This window comes from Onychomys torridus, chromosome 16 (assembly GCF_903995425.1).
Source record: "Onychomys torridus chromosome 16, mOncTor1.1, whole genome shotgun sequence".
NCBI lineage: Eukaryota > Metazoa > Chordata > Mammalia > Rodentia > Cricetidae > Onychomys > Onychomys torridus.
In genome coordinates this window covers 45,290,725-45,310,064 of record NC_050458.1, presented here as the reverse complement: position 1 = coordinate 45,310,064, position 19,340 = coordinate 45,290,725, and the positions used below count along the sequence as shown (strand labels likewise).

Sequence of the window (19,340 nt, the reverse complement as noted above, 5' to 3'; positions counted from 1 at the left end):
GCCAAAGGCTGAGATCAATCTAAAAGCCATCAATCCACTTCCAATTTTATCAGTTTCTCAGATGACTTTGTTTTGAATGCAAGCTTTTCCGGTACTATAATAAGTGGAAAGCCAGTATGACTTATGGGATCTGGAAGACAAAAAGTGAAAATCTACTTAATCTACTGCTTGTCACAGACTCTGGAAGAGCAGCAAGTGCTCTTAAATGCTAAGCCACCTCTCCAGCCCAATTATCTAGGTTTTAAAAGAGATTAGCAGCTAGATCTAGCACTCAGGAGGAAAAAGTAGAAAGATAACCACCACAAATTCAAGGCCAACCTGGTACAGACTAGCCAGGGCTAGCCTTGAAACTGCCCCCTGCTCAAAAGGGGGGGAGGCGAGCTCAATGTTGCCCTTCCAGAGGACCCAAAGCTCAATTCCCAGAACACAGGATGACTCAAAACCACCTGGGGATCTGACACCCTCTTCTGGACACCAAACACCTACACCTACACCTACACACACACACACACACACACACACAAGTCTTTTTTTTAAAAAAAGAGAAAGAACAGCAATGTCATCAGAGTAACAAGAGCATAAAAAGAGCAAACTGAGCTCTCCTCTTGACAGCACTGGAGTCTGAAGGGAACTGAAGAGCAATTGCCTTCCCAATCAGTAACCATCTCTTTGCTGCTTTTCCAACACCTACCAAACCTCATGATGCACGGGCTCCAGGAGCACACTGCATAAGGTCCCAGATCCTGCTTCCAGTGGCTTCAGCATGAGTACTGGGCATTCCACTATCAGGTCACCAAGCATGTGGCCTCTGGCCACTATCATGCTATAACCTGGTACTGTTAAATGGTTGACTACTTGAAAGCCTGCACTACTCAAGTGTGATCATTTCTGGAGATGGTGCTACAAGGTAATTAATGTGCTTTTCCTTAGTAGTACAGGAAAGTTTTTTCACCTGTAGTACATTGGCCTCAAACAGGGCCTTAGGCCTTGTGACAAATGGGCAGTTTCTCCTGAACTCTGGGTGCTCCTTCAACAGGCGGCCAGTCACCTTGGGCCTCAGACACTGATTTAATAGCAAGTAGCCAGAAACTGCCAGAAGGCTGTGCCAGTGCGAGCCAGGGGATATCTGGTCCTCCCTGACTTTACCGACCCACTCAAAAGCATTCTTGCTGTGCTGTGGCTGAGTGAGCTCTGGGCGTGTTCTCCTATCCCTCTCCCATTCTGCCAGGGACTATCCATGAGAAGCATCCCCAGCGATTCTATTAGCATGTCTGCCAAGTCTCATCCTTCCTCCACACTGCTGAACAATTTTTGGAAAGGTCACATATTTGCTACTCACACAAACCACCCACTCCTCCGCCCCTGTACTAACTGATGCATAGTCTCTCCCACGTCCCCAAATGCCAGGCCTATGAGCTCAGGGGGTGCTAGCCTTGGGGAAGCTGAGAAGGGGGTGTTTCACACTCCAAGCCCTCAGCACAGAGCCATGTACACACACACACACACACACACACACACACACACACACACACACGAACCATGACTCCTCCATCATTCAAAAGAGCTGTTCATAAAATTCAACGGAAAACGTGCCAAGAGAGACCACTTCAAAGGATCCAATCCCAGCCTGACTTTGGGAGGGTGTCTCCTAGTCTTGTGACGGTTTGAAAGGTGACCCTTGTGTGGGTAGGAAGACTTCCTCACATTCTCACGCACCTTATCGAAATCAGGGGAGGGGAGGAACCGTCCCACCCGGACTCCTCTCAAAACTCTGGGCAGACAAGTGGACAAAGCCCCGTTCCCAGTTCAGGCCACAGCTTGAATATCAAATTATGGTATGAAAAGGCTGAGTGTTCTGTGGTGAAAGCAACCCATTGCTAAAGAGACCAAAAGGAAGCTTGGAAGGGAGAACAATGTCCCTGGGAAGATGGCTTAGGGTGGGGGACAGCAGTTTCTTCTCTCCAAAAACACCTGTGTGACCCACTTCTCCGAGGCCAGCTCACTCCAGGCTCCCACTGCCCTCTAGAGCTCCCGTCAAATTCTGTCTGTGCTGCTGCCAGCCTCCATGATACATGCTCAAAGGACTACTACTAACGGTGGTATGGCCTCTGCAGACCTCGGTCCTGACGGCCAGTGAGCAGCTACAGGTGACGACCTAACCAACTTGGTTCTGTTCTTCCCTGCGCCCCTCCCCAGCCCCCAGCCCCAGGGTCTGGGGATGGTCCCAAGGCCTTGTGCACACCAGGCAAATACTCTTCCACTGAGCTACATTATCAGCCCTGGATTTTTTCTTCTTCTTCCTAAATAGATGTTTTCATTTCAGTGGACAAATTTGTTTAGCAACAAGGTCTCCTGTAGCCTGACCTTTCTGCTTCTGCCTCCCAAGTGCTAGGGTTACAGGCTTGTGCCACCAACCTCAGTTTACTGAGGTGCTGGGAATCAAACCTAAACACTCTACCAATGGAGTACACCCGCCAGCCCAGTACTTATTTGAGGTACACCAGAAAAAAGTATCTAGGTAGCACCTGTGATTTAGTAAATATAATTGCTCAGGACAAATCTAAGTCTAAAAATGATTTCAGGTTGATATTCTTTTCTTTTTTAAACTTTATATCTATATCTATATAATATATATGTATATATATATATATATTTTTTGTTGTTGTTGTTGTTGTTGTTTTTGAGACATCATCTTACTATGTTGCCAAGGTTGGCCTCAGACACCTGGTCTCAAGTGCTTCAGAACTTCCAACTCAGCCTCTGAGAAGCTGGTATTACAGTCATGTGCCACAGTGACAAACCAAACCCTCAGTTCTCCTGACACAAAGGCATTCCTTCTCCAGGGCTCTTTACTCCACGTATGGCACAGGTGATGCTCAAACAGCTCCTTGGAGTCTTTGGCTCATCGGCCACGTACCTCACAGGCAACTCCATTCACCAGCAACCGTCAGCTGTCTCCAAAAGGCAGCCACACTGATATTTCCCACCCACTCTATCATCCCGGGCAAACCAATGTCCTCTCTCACACCAGGCAGATGTTCAGCAGGCCCCAGGCTTCCCCTCCTACCACTCAAACCCAGGAGGATTTTTTTTCTCTAATCAAAATCAGAAGTCATCAGGCCCCTGCTGAAACCCCTCAGAAACTTCCTGTCACCTGCAGAATCTGAAGGCTGCAGCGGCAGTCACTAAGCCAATAGAGCCTTTAGACTATGGTTGTCATTTCCCCAAGGGTTCCGGCCACTCTGGCCTCTTTGGGACTCCTGAAAACGGCAGGCTCTCAAATACTTTATCCTCTCCCACAGTCCCACCTCTACCTCCACAAGTATTGAGATGTTATCCCTACCACCCTGTTGGAAACAGCCCCTACCCTTCTGTGTCTGACTAGATATTATAAATCATACATAATCCGTGTTCGCTGTTTACCACCTGGCTCCTTCACTAGAATATAAGCTAAAGAGGGCAGTGTCCCCAGCACCTGCACAATGCCTGCCACAAGAGAACCCTCAGACACTTCAGGGGATCACTCTCGGCAGCACTACGGCAGGAGTTTGTGGTTGAGAGTGGAGGGCACAAAGTCCCTGTACTCACAGATGAGCACTAGGGAGACCAGGAATGTTAAACATGTAGGGTTGTCTCTTCACTGGAAGGGCTGTAGACCAGTTTCTGCCTGAAAAGCTGAGAATGGATGTAGTTGAGAGCCTGGTGATCTGTGTCATCTGTAGGGTCAGACCTCAGCTCAATCTCCTCTCCAGACTACTGTTTATCCCAGACTCTTCCTCCCTAGACCTTTATCCTCAGCACTGTTCCTCAGCCAGTAGAACTCATTCTTTTTTTTTTTTTTTTTTTTTTTTTGCCGAGGATCAAACTCAGGGCCCTGTGCTTTTGCTAGGCAAGTACTTTACCACTGAGCTAAGTCCCCAACACCAGTAGAACTAATTCTTAGGGACTCTGCCAAGAGTTCTGACGTCGTCACTCCTTGAGCATTACTGTGATAACTGTCACCAGGAAACTTTTTACCAAAGTTGATCTGTACTTAAATATGTCTAAAACAAATTGCTCAGTGTCAGACTCTAGAAGTTTGAACCCACACCAGTAACTAAGTCCTGTTGAAGCAGAATTCCTTCTTGCTTCACTAACTCAGATGGTTACTCTGCCGGGCCTGGTGTCTGCAGAGCCCCCACAGCTGAGGGTAACCAAACCTGGAGAGTACTGTGACAGTTCATTTAATAGTATCAATTCTCCGGGCAGCCCTTCTGGATTGGAGAAACTGCTATAAGGGACTTGGTTTTTTCAGGCCACAAAGGCTGGGTTTTTCTTTTCTTTCTTTTTTTGTTTTTCGAAACAAGGTTTCTCTGTGTAACAGTCTTGGCTTTCCTGGAACTCATTTTGTAGACCAGGCTGGCCTCGAACTTACAGAGATTCACCTGCCTCTGCCTCCCAAGTGCTGGGATTAAAGGCGTGTGCCACCACCACCCAGCCAGGCTGGGTTTTTCTTTTCTTTTTTTGCCAGAGCTGAGGACCAAACCCAGGGCCTTGCACTTGCTAGGCAGCACTCTACCACTGAGCTAAATCCCCAACCCCAAGGCTGGGTTTTTCTAAAGCAGCTTTTTCTCAACCTGTGGACCTTGCCGTGGGTCTAAGGACCCACAGTGGTTGCATATCAGATATTTACATTAAGATTTATAACAATAGCAAAATTACAGTTATGAAGTAGCAATGAAATAATTTTACGGTTGGGGGGAGGGTCACCACAACACGAGGAACTGTATTAAAGGGTCACAACATTAGGAAGGCTGAGAACCACTGGTCTAAAGTTTCCTTTAAGACCACTTTTCTTAGCTCAGTGTGGTGATGATATATTTAATCCCAGCACTCCAGAAGCAGAGGCAAGATCTCTGAGTTCAAGGCCAGCTTGATCTCCATAGTGAATTTGAGGCTAGTCAGTGCTACATCACTATGTTTGAGTCTCAAACAACCAAAGAAACAAATTCTGTACTAGAGGGATGGTTTAATAGTTAAAAGCACTTGCTTTTATTCCAGAAGACCCAGGTTTAGTTCCCAGCACCACATGGTGACCTACAACTGTCTAACTTCAGTTCCAGAGAACCTGGTGCCTCCTTCTGGCCCCCACAGGCACAAGAACACTTACATGCAGGCAAAATACTCGTACAAATAGAATTTTTGAAAAAATTAATTTAGTCAGGCAGTGGTGGTGCACAGCTTTAATCCCAGTACTTGGGGGTGCAGAGGCAGTTCAAGGCCAGCCTGGTCTACAAAGTGAGTTCCAGGATAGCTCAGAGCTACACAACTACCTTGTCTCAAATAATAATAATGAGTTAATTTAAAACAAACAAAATATACATACACAAAGCTATCAAAACACAACAAAACAAACAACCCTCTTTCCTTCAAAAGACCTTTTAAAATACCACACTGCCAAGAGAGGGTAAGTAAAATCCCTTAGCATACCTTTCTGCCAGACACTCTACCAACTTGCCAAGTATGAGCCCATTACCAGCCTATCCCACAAGCCTCACTACCTCTCAACACACAGAACTATAGCACTGAGTTGTATCTGACCATGAAGGGCTATATATAGACACCTCACACACATATTTAAGCCTGCATTTCCTTTAAAGGGTGTTCATCCTCTACCATCTTGCAAAAACAGCATCCTTTAATGCCTCTTGGGCTCTCTGCTGCCTGTCCAGGGCTCCTGATGGAAGTCCACACTGACTATGCCTTACCCACTATGCTATGGCATATGCTCCTTTTCCCAAGCTGGGCTGAGAACATAGCGAGGATGGGCAGCTGCCTATGCATCTTCCCACCACCAAGGCCCAAGAGTCGGCGAAGACTAGCCTCTTTCAAGGCCATCTGCAGAACACATATGTTGGAACTGCTCTCACCAGATTCAGGCCTGGCCTAGACACTAAGATACCCTTGAGGATAGCAGTTATCTTTACCTGCCCCTTCCCTTGCGTCAAGATACTATGTGTTAAAACCTATCCACTCCCTACCCACTTTTTTTAAGTCCACCAGCACGCAGAGAACACATTCTGGTGCTGGGAAAAGTACCTTCCTCCTGACTGGAGATCTTTGGGCTCCATCACATCTAGGAGACAGAGAAGCGATCTGACCCAGGTGACTATTCTCTGCTTAGCAAGCCAATTCAGCATGCATCATTTACTACTTTTTTCCCAGCCCCTCTTTCTCTCGAGACCACAACATATCAGTGTTCCTGGGATGCTTCCTACAATGGAGACATTTATACAAGGGCCTTGCCCTCGGGGACCCAACAAAGCAGAAAGCCAGACCTCCCGCTTCCGGTTTTACAAAGGCCTACACAGGCATACAATAGTAAAGGTCATCCCTCGCCCTCCACTCTTCGCTTCTGACCCTCAAGCGCAAGAGTGCCATTTCCCCTCATCCTTGCAAAGCCACGGCCTAGTTCCAGACCAATCTTCTCCTGATGTTACAAACACCGACCAAGCACCTTGCATGCAAGAGTGGTCAGTGGTGGAATCAACACGCTAAGCAAGGGGTCACGAGTCCCTGTCTTCAAGGAACCCACATTCTAGTTCAGGAGGCACAGACATCGGCTCGGGGATCAGCGTCCTGGCCGACCCAAAGACCTGTGCGGCTACCACGCATGTGTCACTGTGCACACGTGCGGGAAAGATGCAGGAAGACTGCCTCAAACCCGTGGAGGTCCCGACTACCGTGGAGGGGTGGCACTCTCACCTTAGAGAAAGGACTGTGAGTGAGGCCAAAGGGGATCTGGTAAACTGGGGGGAAGAACCAAAACTCCAAGTCACCACTTCTTGGAGTCACCTAAAGCTTGGGGGTATTTCTAGAAGCAGACTGATTTTAACCCTGCCTCTGCCGTTCACCAGCGGTGTGGCCTCGGTTTCCTCCTCTGTAAAAAAAAGAAGTGTCTATTGTACCTAGCTATCCTCGGGTGCTGCTGCGGAGCTTATGAGTGTGAGGCGGTCAACACAATGCCGGAGACCCAGCGCGCCTTACATAACCGGGGCTATTTATTACTACTCGTGTCCGCGCTCCGGATGGACCGCACCGCGGAGCCACGTCCCCTTCCGGCTCCAGGACGCTCCCACTCCGCAGGACCCCGGCGCCCTTGACCCCCAAAGGCCCGGACCGCAGCGCGCACGCGCAGAGCAGGCGAGGCGCCAGCCTCCCACGGGCTGCGGGCGCGCTGCGAACACCCACGGATCTCTGGGGCGCGGAGGTCCGCACCCTGCCACTTAAAGACAACCGCTCTTGCACCGAGGACACCCCCGAGCTCCCAACCCTCCCAGCCCGGAGAGCGGGTCGGTTTCCTCACACTCTGGAGCAGGCTCCTCCTCTGCGCCGCCATCTTGGAGGACCCCGCGGCGCGGCAGTCTCTCCGAGCAGCGAAATGGGTGGCTAGAGCGGCCCCGACGGCGACTCACTCCCCCCCTCCGCCCCGATTTATCCACAGCGCCCCCTGCGGAGCGGAGGAGGTGCAGCAGAAGAGCTTGTATGCAGGCGCGGTTTTCTGCTCTCGTCCTCCCCCGCCAGCGGAGAGAACGCGAAGCACCTTGGCAATCTTTCTTATTCCTTGGGGTCGTTATATGTGCATGAGATCCTATTTAAGACGCTTTGTCAGGGAGGGGGCAGGGGAGAGCGAATGATTCAGTCTACAAGAGCCTTGGGTGACTGCTTGACCTTAGTGGAGGCCACACGGAGCCAAACTAGTTGACATTAGCGTTGGGGAAAACTGCAATTCGGAATAGTTGTTAAGTGCTCAGGAGTGAAGTTTATGGACAGTAGCATGGGAGTGTGGCGTCAGCTGGCACCTGACAGGTACTGCTGGTGCTCAAAGCAGGAGTATGTTTGTTCAAGAGCGGTGCAGAAGCTGGATGTGGAGGGTCGAGTCATACCTGTAATCCCAGAATTTAGGAAGCTGAGGCAGGAGGATAAAAAGTTGGAGGGTAGCCTGGGTTAGTTCTGGAGGGGACTGACAAACAGGCTCCCAAAACTAAGACATGAGAAATAAGGTCCTTCAGCTGAGCCAGCCCCTGAAACAGGGTGTAAAGATAATGGTAGGCTGACACTCAAGACATAAAGACAGTGACAGTGATCGAACCCAGATGGGCCAGTTCAGGAGGCCATCAACGGGATGTAAAGAATGGCGAGTGACAGTGGTGGACCTTAACCAGGTCAGATCAAAGCAACCTTAGGGGACTTCCTCTCCAGGACAGCAGAGGTCCGTTACCCTCTCCCCTAGTGAACTTTTCTACTTTAAGCCTCAGACATCTTCTTCTTTTGTGGAAATGCCTGCCCTAGGGGAGGGATAAGGAAAAGAGGTATGTAAGCATCTTGCCTGCTAAGATCGATCAGGGCAGTTGATGCTTGGGTTCACTCGCTCTTTCTCGTATCTTCTTCCTTGCTTGCTCTAATTAAATTTGATTACTATGTCCGGCCTGAATTCTTCTTTCCCAAGAGCATAAGAACCAAGACTGCAGCTGGGAGAGACAACAAAGGAAGCAGGAGACCTCCCTGTAGCAGGAGACCTCCCAGTAACAACTCTGTAGCAAGATCCCGTCTCAAAACCAGTTACAGCAGAAGCACGGGGCCCAAGGGCTGAATCAGATGGAGGCGGAATGAAGAGAATGTGGCTGCAGGCTGGAGTCGGTGTTCACTTGGAGGTCGAATGGAAAGTTACTGGGCTATATATATAAAGAGACTCTGTCTCCGAAAAAAGAAAGAAAAAAAGACAAGAAAAAGAAGTTACTGGTTGCTAAGCCAGCTGTTGACATGGGCCCATTGGTTCTCTGACTACCAAGAATAAAGTTTTATGGAAACTGAATGGGGACAAAAGGGTCAAGTAAAAAGGACTATTGTAGGGCTGGAGAGATGGCTCAGTGGTTAAGAGCACCAACTGTTCTTCCAGAGGTCCTAAGTTCAATTCCCAGTAACCACATGGAGGCTCACAACCACCGGTAATGAGATCTGGTGCCCTCTTCTGGCCTGCAGGGACACATGCAGACAGAGCACTGTATACATGATAAATAATAATAATAATAATAATAATAATAATAATAATAATAAAAAGGACTATTGTAGGGGATCAATGATAATGGTTGGCTTGGCTGGTGGTAGAGGGTAGATTTTATTTAAGGTATAAAATCACTGAGGCTTGGGTATTGGTTTGGGATAGTCTGAATTGTGTATTCTTAAAGTTCAGTTCTTGGAAATGTAAACGTAAAACTCATCTAGTAGTTGGTCATGGTCATTGAGGAGATGAATACATTAAGATCAAATGAGGTCAGGACCCATGATGCAATTTGTAGTGACCAGATAACACACTTACTCCTTCAGGTGATACTCTGCCATGCCATGATGAAGCAGGAAGGCATCGGATGCAGGTGCTGTCTTTTGGACTTCCCAGCCTCTAGAGCTTTGAGCCAAACACGAGTTCCATTTTTTATATCTTATCCAGTCTCACCAGGCATGGTGAACACTTACCTGTAACCCCATCCCTTGAGAAGAAGAGACAAGAGGACCAGAAGTTCGATACCAGCCTGGACTACATGACACTCTATTTCAGTAAATAAATAATCCAGTATCAAGTAGTTTGTTAAAATAACAGAAAAAGGCCTAAGGCAGTGTGATGGGAAGAGGTGTCAGAGATCCCTGCAGATTTTTCGCAGGAGCAGGTAGGATTATGGGGAGAGAGAAGGGAGTGAGCTCCATTCTAGCATGCTGAGTTTGCTGTGTTTTGGAGATGAGAAGTCAAGTCAATGGGAGGCTAGAGCTCAGAACAGAAGCCGAGCCTGCAAAAACACAGATCGTGCAGCTGAAGGGGCAGGATGGCAAGGGTAGGCAGGGTCCAAGGAGGAGTGAGCAACAGTGTGAGAACTTTGGGAGAGGTCTGATTGGCAGATAACTCCATTCAATTTAGAAGCCCTGAGCTGAGATCATTCAGGTGGAATAGTGTGAGCTGCCATGCCTCGGGGACTGGTTGAGACTAGACATGGCGACCTCAGAGGAGACATTCTTGAGTTTGTGGATGGTGAGTAAGAGACAGGAAAGGAATCGTGAGACTGAAGGGGGACTTTTATTTATTTCTTTTCCCCAAGACAGGGTTTCTCTGTATAGCCCTGGCTGTCCTGGAACTCACTGTGTAGACCAGGCTGGCCTCGAATTCAGAGATCCACCTGCCTCTGTCTCCCAAGTGCTGGGATTAAATATGGAAATGTGGACACCACCACACCCAGCTTATATTTGCTTGTTTGGTTGGTTTTGATCCTAGGTTTTCCTTCCTTCCTTCCTCCCTCCCTCCCTCCCTCCCTCCCTCCCTCCCTCCCTCTCTCTCTCTTTTTAAGATTTATTTTATTTATCATGTACACAGTGTTCTGTCTGCACGTATGCCTGCAGGCCAGAAGAGGGCACCAGATCTCATTATAGATGGTTGTGAGGCACCATGTGGTTGCTGGGAATTGAACTCAGGATCTCTGGAAGAGCAGCCAATGTTCCTAACCTCTGAGCCATCTCTCCAGCCCCCCGATCCTAGGTTTTCTTAAGGCTTAGCAAATGTTTGCAACATCAAATTAATTAAAGGCCCAAGCAGAGAGGAATCAGTATGTTGACAAATGAAGGAAACTGAGGCATGCCAGTCTCATGGTCCCCAAGTGATTAAGTGCACAGCTCGGAATACAGCTTGGAGCTCTCTAGCTCCCCACAATTATCTCTTCACACCAGACTCCGTTTCTCCAGAGATGGTGAAGACAACCCTGGACTCAGCATAGCACTTGAGAGAATGAGCATTAAGTCAGTACCTTCTGTTTGCCAGGTTCTGAGCTTCCAAAGACTGGATGATTCATATAAGGAGGTCTGCTGCCCCTCTGTATGCCCATAAGCCATGCTCTAAAATGGGTCTTGTTTTCCCCAGGACGAACTGATGTATCACACTTACCAGTCCTAGATAAGCTTCTACTGCAGTTGCTGGATCTGAGAACCATTTAAGGCTGGCTCACAGTCTTATCATGGGTATCCAGATGGGCCAGGCTGCCTTTGGGCGCACACATTTTCTAGAACATCCCATAACTGCATGGTGACCTCCCCACCCCTGACAGCACACAAAGCAGGCAGCCTTACAGCAAGTCAGGCCTCCTGGGATCAGAGGGGGGTGTTGTAGAATATTATTTTATGATGTGTTACATGTTGGGCGGTGGTGGTGCACGCCTTAAATCCCAGCACTCGGGAGGCAAAGGCAGGTGGATCTCTGTGAGTTCAAGGCCAGCCTGGTCTCCAAAGCAAGTTCCAGGAAAGGTGCAAAGCTACACAGAGAAACTGTCTGGGGGAGGGAGGGGATGGACTTCAGGGGCCAGCCGCCCAGCTATACAGCAAGCTATGGAGTAAGAAATAATGATGGGTTGGGGATTTAGCTCAGTGGTTCGATCCTCGGCTCCACATACAAAAACAAACAAACAAACAAAAAAAACAAGAAATAATGAAAAGTATACAGAAATAGCCCAAGGGCAAAAGGTAGATTGGCTAATTTAAAATTAAGAAAAGCTGTCAAGCTTAGATGCAAGATTGTAAAACATCAGAAGCGAACTTCCGCCCTCCGGGGTTCTCTCATTGTGCTGTAAGCCTGTATTTAAGACCTCCTCTCCCTCTTTCAGAAACGGCATTCAGCATTAAAAAAAAAAGAAAGAAAGAAAAGAAAAGCTGTCAAGAAACAAGCCAAGCAGAAATCACCAGAATCATAAGCCTACACTACACCGACTGAGAACAGGTAAGCTCTCATCTCCAGACCAGCAGATCAGGTCTCTAGGCCATAGGCCCTACCCATGGGAGTCCCAGCGACCAGACAGTTACCTTTCCCTGCTCCCTCAACAACAACAACAAAAACCCAAAAACAAAAAACAAACAAGAAACAAGCCAAGCTAAGGGCAGGCATTTATAAGTAAGAATAAGCCTCCATGTGATTTATTTTGGAGCTGGTTGGTGGGCCCCTCAAAAGAGCAAAGAACCAAAAGAGTTTAAAAAAAAAAAAGCCAGGCAGTGGTGGTGTATGCATTTAATCCCAGCACTGAGGGGGATGGGGGGGGGCAGAGCCAGGCGGATCTTGTGAGTTCGAGGCCAGACTAGTCTACAGAATAAGATCCAGGACAGGCACCAAAACTACACAGAGAAACTCTGTCTCAAAGAAAAAACAAAACAAAACAAAAACCTGGGGGTTTTTGCTGGAAGGCTGGTAAGGCCTCAGGTCAGAAGTCTGCACTGAGGTCCTCTGTGCCTCTGTAGCCCCACCCCACCTGTGGATTCTAGTCAATCCCTGACCTGGAGTTCTGCAGCTGCAGCTGCAGGCATGCTTCAGGCAGATGTTGGCTTGAGCAGGTGATATAGGGACCCTAGACAACATTGAGATGAAAAAATAAAAGACTTGCTATCTCCACCCCGATCCCCCTGGATTTCCCCATTTTTGTCTAGGACCCCAAGCAGGTATTGTAGCCTTGTTGCCCAACAAGGGGGCAAGTACCACTGTCCAGGGCTCCTTTCCTTTCTGTATCTTCTCTGTTGCAGGATTTTGCCATGTGCTTGGGTGGTCTCAGTACTGGCTTCCCCACCCCACCCCCCACCGCCCAAGACAGGATTTCTCTGTGTAACAGTCCTGGCTGAATTTGCTTTATAGAGGCTGACCTTGAAACTCACCAATTGCACCTGCCTTTGCCTCCCGAGTGCTGGAATTAAAGGCGTTCACCACCACACCCAGCCAGTAGTACTGGATATATATATATATATATATATAATTTTTATGTGCATTTGTGTTTTTGCCAGGGGTGTCGGGGTCCCCTGAAACTGGAGTTACAGACAGGTGTGAACTGCCATGTGGGTGCTGGGAATTGAACTCGGATCTTCTAGAAGAGCAGTCAGTGCTCTTAACCTTTGAGCCATCTCTCCAGCCCCATACTGGCCACTTTAACAGATACATCTATTCTATTCATTACTGGAGATGGTGGATAGGCAGACATGCCTCCAGTACTATAACCAGCCCCACAGCAGCATGATGAACTATTAGGAGGGGACTGTTAATTTATAATACTTCAACAAAGGAAAGGACCAAGACGGGATGGAGCCAGTGGAGTCAAAACGTGATCCCTAAGGGATCTGGGCTGGGATAGAGATGGGATTTCACATGGCAGGGCTCTTTGGTTGTATGTATTTGAAAAATTTCAGAGCCAGATATGGTGGCACATGCCTGTTTTTTGAGACAGGGTTTCCCTGTCCTGGATCTCACTCTGTAGACCAGGCTGGCCTCCAACTCACAGAGGTCCACTTGGCTCTGCCTCCAGAGTGCTGGGATCAAAAACGTGTGCCACCACCACCCAGCCTAAGATATATTTTTTTTTCCAATTACAAAGAGAAATGAAAACAGAGTTATTTCCTCTCAGGGAGCCTACAGTCTAGCAAGGAAATAGAGAAGACTGCAGACCCTGTCATGGTGCCGTGGGAAAAGACTGGGCTTGGGAAAGCACCCCATCAGAGGTGGCACCTTCCCTGAGATCTGAAGGTGCACAGGAGGACACGGGAGTATTAGCGACATTTCTCAACGCTGTGACAAAAGTGCATGAGGAGAGCAGGGCTCATTTTGGCTCACAGTTTGGTGGGCGCAGTCCATCAAAGCAGGGGTGTTGTTATGGCAACAGGAGCATCCAGACTCAGGAAGCAGAGAGTGCTGGTGTCCAGTTCACCTTTTCCTTTTTATTCAGTCAGGGACCCTAGCTCAGGGGTTGGTGCCACCTACATTCAGGGTAAGCCTTCCTTCTTCAGCTAAGTATTTCTAGAAACAGCCTCAGTGACCCACCTAGAGGTGTTTTTCCATGGTGATTTTTTGTCTGTTTGTTGAGCTGTTGTTTTTGTTTGTTTGGAGACAGGGTTTCTCTACATAATAGCCCTGGCTGTCCTGGAACTCACTCTGTAGATTCATCGGGCTCTGCCTCCCAAGCGCTGGGATTAAAGGTGTGTGACACCACCTCCCGGATCCCTATTTGGAATTTTTAATGGATCCACTTTTCTTGTTCCCTACAGAAAGCTCTTAGGAAATTCATTTAGTGAGTGATCTCTTCATTCCTCCACTACTTTAAAATGCTATCTTGGTTTTTGCAAATTTTGCACACTAGAATTTACATTTTAAAAGTTCCCACCTCTGCGGGGATGTTCTGGTTATTAGATGCAGAAAGCTCAGCCTTGCTGAGCTCAGAAACACCAGGTCTACTCTGAGCATCTCTGTTCCCTTCCCCTCCCATGCCATCTGTTTCTATCATTTCAGTGACACCTGCGTAGCCCAACAGATTGCCAAGTATGCCTGGGACTTGGGTGGCCATGGTGGAAGTAAAGAGGCCAGGATAGAAGAATCTGGCAAAGTATGTGCAGAGACCAATCATGCACAATGAAAGGGAGGCTGAATACAGCTTCGAGGATTCTGTCCCAGGCATGCAGAAGGTGAAGCTGCTGTCTGCTCTGCTGGGGAAGCTGGGGGAGCCTTACCAAGGAAAACTTCAAGAACTTGGTCTTGAGCACATTAACTTGCAGATGCGGGACGACTACCTCGTAAAAAGCAGCTGCAAGTCCATGTGCCTCTGGTCAGAGGTGAACATGGAGATCGGGGAACAGACAAGTACAAAGTGACCCTGGAGTTGAAATGGCTCCCTCTGGTCCTAACCCTGTTTTCTTTGAGCTCTAACTAGATGGCAACATACTGGGATCATTCAGTGACATCTGGCCTGGGGCTTGCTGAAGTAGCGATTTAGGCAGCTAAGGAACAAGCATAGACAGCTACATCCTAGAAGAAAAGTAGCAGGCCCTGTTTGACATTTCTACAGTCATTGGACAAATCAGCTCCTAAAATCTGCAGCCAGCCTTGTGTGTTTTCCTGGTTCAACTCATTTGCTCATTTTATTTTTGGTTTTTTTGAGACAGGGTTTCCCTGTGTAGCTTTGGGGCCTGTCCTAGATCTCGCTCTGTAGACCAGGCTGGCCTCGAACTCACAGAGATCCACCTGCCTCTGCCTCCCGAGTGCTGGGATTAAAGGCGTGCGCCACCACTGCCCAGCTCCTGGTTAACTCTTATATGAACTCCAATCCTGGACCAGTGAGCTGGTAAAGACATTTTCTGCCGAGCCTGATGGCCCACGTTCAGTCCCTGGGACCCACATGATGGAAGGGGGTAATTCCAGCCTTTAACAAAAGAAAGCCCATGCCTTTCTCTGTGGAGAGGGGTTTGATGCTTTTGTGATAGTGGTACAAGTCTTTGGCTCCTGTAACTCCGATCATAGTTTCCACCTAAGAAGTGGTCAATATATATATATAAAAGAAAAAAAAAAAAAAGTCAATATAGATGAACTTTTTCTTTCTTTCTTTCTTTCTTTTGTTTTTGAGACAAGGTCTCTCTGTGTAGCTCTGGCTGTCCTGGAACTTACTATGTAGACCAGGTTGGCCTTGAACTCACAGAGATCCACATGCCTCTCTGTCCCAAGTTCAAGTTCTGGTATTAAAGATGTGTGTCGCCATGCTCAGCCACATAAAAACTTAAAGATGTGAAACCAAAGCTGGCAATGTGACTCAGCTGGCAGTATCTGCCTGGCATGCCCTGAGTTCAACCTCTACGTAAGCCCTGCATGCACCTGTCATCCCAGCACTTGGCAGGAGAATCAGAAACTTAAGTTCATCCTTGGGTTCACAGAGTATATAGCAAGGCCAGCCTGTATTGGGACACGGAAACCATGGGACCAGACAGGCTGGTCAGGACATGTGTAAAAGTGGAGAAGAGGCCTAAGAAGTCACCTTGTCCTAGAGAGCACCACCTGGCCCAAGGAAAGTAGGTGACAAGCCTAAGGAGTTTGAATCATCTTGGAGGAAATGGCTTCCCATTTGGTCGGGAATCTCTGAAATGTCTGAAGTAGCATTTCTAGGGTATACACATGGGACACAGCTTGGGGAAACATTACAGTTGGGGGAGCAAAGAAGACAGATAATGAGCAAGGGAGAAATCCCCAGTCCAGAAACATACAAAACATACAAGAGCAGGCTCTAAGGGGCTGGGATGTGGCTCGGTGGTATGAAGGAAGCCTTGGGTTTTATCCCCAGCACTGTCAATCAGCACACCAAAAAGCAAAAATAACTAAACAGGCTAAGGATAGAATGAACTTAACAGGAAGAAGCCAAGTCCCCAGCAGGTTTCAAAGCAGGACCAGAGGGTGGGGTCAGGTTCTGCTCATGGCACCCTGTGCCGACGCCCAGCTCCTCCTCTGTAAAAGGACCTGTCGCAGATGTTGGAAGATGTGAAGTTGATTATGCCTTACAAAGCGCTTGGCATAGCTCTAGCGCACAGTCGGGTGTAGCTCCCTGACAAGGGGATGAAAAGAAGAAAATGAAGGCCTAAAATGGCATAAAGGAGAAATGGAGGGTCTGGAGTTAACATTCTGAGCAGGGACAGATTTGTGGGCATGCCACCTGTGTCGTCAAACAGGGTCCTGCTCTCAGAAAAAGTCTGGGACTTGATTCAGCACCCTGCCTTAGCCATCCTGAGATTCTAAATAATTTTATGCACACGAGAAAGCGCATGCAGGCCCGTGTGCCCATGCTCATCTGATTTTCTATGTGGAGACCTAAGGTCTTGGGTGTTAGGTGTCCATTCCTCAGGAGCTGTGGACCTTGTTGGTTCTTTCACTGATTTTGAAACATTCAGCTAGACTGGCTGGCCAGCAAGCCCCAGGGTCCTCCAGTCACCATCTGCCTGAAGCCCTGAATACAAGCCATTAGTGCCCACAGCCACACCCAACCTTTTCTCGTGGATGCTTAAAATCAAACTCAGGTCATGCTTGCACAACAAGCTCTTTACCAAATGAACTATCTTCCTGGCCTCTGATTTTTACCTCCGCACTTGTATTTTGTAAGGAAATCCAGTACACGAGGCAGTGTGCCGATGAGCAGGGGAGATATGCCAGATGGCACTCAGCAAGGCTCAGGCCAGCAAGCGTGGTAGGTGGTGGGCAGCACAGGTGCCTCGGATTGGCCTGCCCGCCTGGCATGCACTCATGTGGCTGAGCAGTTTGTGCCCCTGTGGAGCTGCAAGGGAACGGGGAGCAAGGATCTATGGAGAGTAACCAAAGACACGGTGTTGGCAGAAGCCCGCTTAGGCCACGGCAAGAGAAGGGATTTCATGTGGAAGAGCGTGATCACGTGGAGTGTGCACAAATGCAGCTCTGGTGTCTAGGATCGGGGAGCACAAACAGCATCCCGGCAGGGACTTTTCATAACAAACAAAAATAAAAGGTGTACCTGACAGTTGCATTAAAGCCCATGGTTTGATTCAAAGAACCAAAAAGGGAAGGCTCTTTAAAAAAAAAAAAAAAACATGTATGGGTATTTTGCCTGCATGTTTATCTGTGACTCACTTGCATGCTTGGTACCCAGAGAGGCCAGAAGAGGGTGTTGGATCTTCTGGGACTAGCATTATAGACAGTTGTAAACTGCCATGTGGGTCCTGGAAATTGAACCCGGGTCCTCTGGAAGAGCAGCCAGTGCTCTTAACCACTGAGCCATCTCTTCAGCCCTGGGAAAGACTTCCTAAAGGAATTTATAACATTATAAAACAAACATCAGACAGAAATCAAACTAAAAGTTCACCACAGTGAACTATATGTGTTCTCAAGATGTTTCATCATTAACAAAGGCCATTTTACAATAACATTTTCTTTGTAATTGAGGAAGTCAAATTGCATAAGCAATTTGAGGGCTGGAGAGATGGCTCACCAGTTGAAAGTATTTACTATACTTGTAGAGGACCTGGATTCCATTCCGGTACCCACAAAGTAGCTCACAGCCACAGATAACTCAAGTTCCAGGGGATCCAATGCACTCTTAACCTCTGCACAGACTTCATACACATGATGCACCATACAGACAGACAGACAAAACATTCACACACATAAAAATGAATAAATATTTATAATTGCATTAACAAATAATTAAAATATTTACAATGAGCCAGGCATGATAGCACACTCCTCTAATCCCAGCAATCAGGGGGTAGAGGCAGGAGGACCCTCTGGGTGTTTAATGTCAGCCTAGTCTATGTAGTGAATGTCAGGCCAGCCAAAGTTGCATAGTGAGATGATCCTCTCAAAAAACCAAAACTCAAACAAAAGAAGAATCTAGTTGGAGTTAGTAAGCTGGCTCAGTGGGTAAAGGCACTTGCTGTCAAGACTTACGACCTAATTTTTTTGTTGTTATTGTTTTTTGTTTTTTCCAGACAGGGTTTCCCTGTGTAGCTTTGCGCCTTTCCTGGAACTCACTTGGTAGCCCAGGCTGGCCTCGAACTCAGAGATCCGCCTGGCTCTGCCTCCCGAGTGCTGGGATTACAGGTGTACGCCACCACCACCCGGCTCGACCTAAATTTAATCTTTAAAATCCACATGGTAGAGGTAAATAACCAGCTCCCAAAAGTTGTCCTCTGACCTCCACATATACTCTAGGCACTCTCCCCCCAGTAAATATTTAGAAGTCTATTTGGGCTGGGAATATAGCTTTGTCTGCACAGGGCTGTAGTGTATGCAGAGCCCTGAATTCTCTCTCCAGCACCACATAAACTAGGAGTACCTGCATATGCTTATCATCCTAGCACTTAGGAGGCAGAGGCAGGATCGGACAGGTAGACAGCTGTTATCTAACAGCTGGCAAAGTGTCTGTTATCTAAGTATGAGGATCTGAGTTTGGATTCCCAGCATCCATGTAAAAATCGGGCTTGGCAGTGTGTCTATAATCCTGGCTCCAGAGGTGTAGACAGGAGGATCCTTGGAGCTCTTCCCACTATTGATCGGCTAGTCTTTGCTGAATTGGTGCACTCCAGGTTCAGTGAAAGATCCTGTCTCAAAAAACGTAAGGCAGAGGGCTGGTGAGATGGCTCAGTGGATAAAGGTGCTTGCCGCACAAACTTGGCTATCTGAATTAGATCCCCTGAACCCAAGTAAAGGTAGAAGAAGAGAACGGACTTGACAAACTGTCCTCTGATTACCACTTGCACATCAGGGCATGTGTGTCAAACACACACACACACACACACACACACACACACACACACACACACACACACGAGTTCATGGTCAGCCACAGCTATATAGCAAACGTGAGGCCCGCCTAGGATACATGCAACAGTGTCTTGGAAAGAACAAGCTAACCAAACAATAGTAAACAAATAAAACGTGGCCCAGGTCAGAGGAGATAGAGGGATAAAGAAGCCGAAGCCATACTCAGGACCGACAAAGAAACAGTCGACAGCCCACT

The 19,340-nt window shown here is 47.9% G+C and overlaps 1 protein-coding gene across 1 annotated transcript in view; it reads right to left on the bottom strand.

Moving 5' to 3' along the window:
• Positions 1-7,425, bottom strand: part of Tab1 (TGF-beta activated kinase 1 (MAP3K7) binding protein 1) — a 33,307-nt gene extending 25,882 nt beyond the window's left edge. The window contains exon 1 of the mRNA XM_036208174.1: positions 7,346-7,425. Coding sequence (XP_036064067.1) covers positions 7,346-7,378 — 33 coding nt within the window. The 5' untranslated portion in view covers positions 7,379-7,425. The remainder of the gene's footprint in view (positions 1-7,345) is intronic.
• Positions 7,426-19,340: the final 11,915 nt, after the last annotated feature.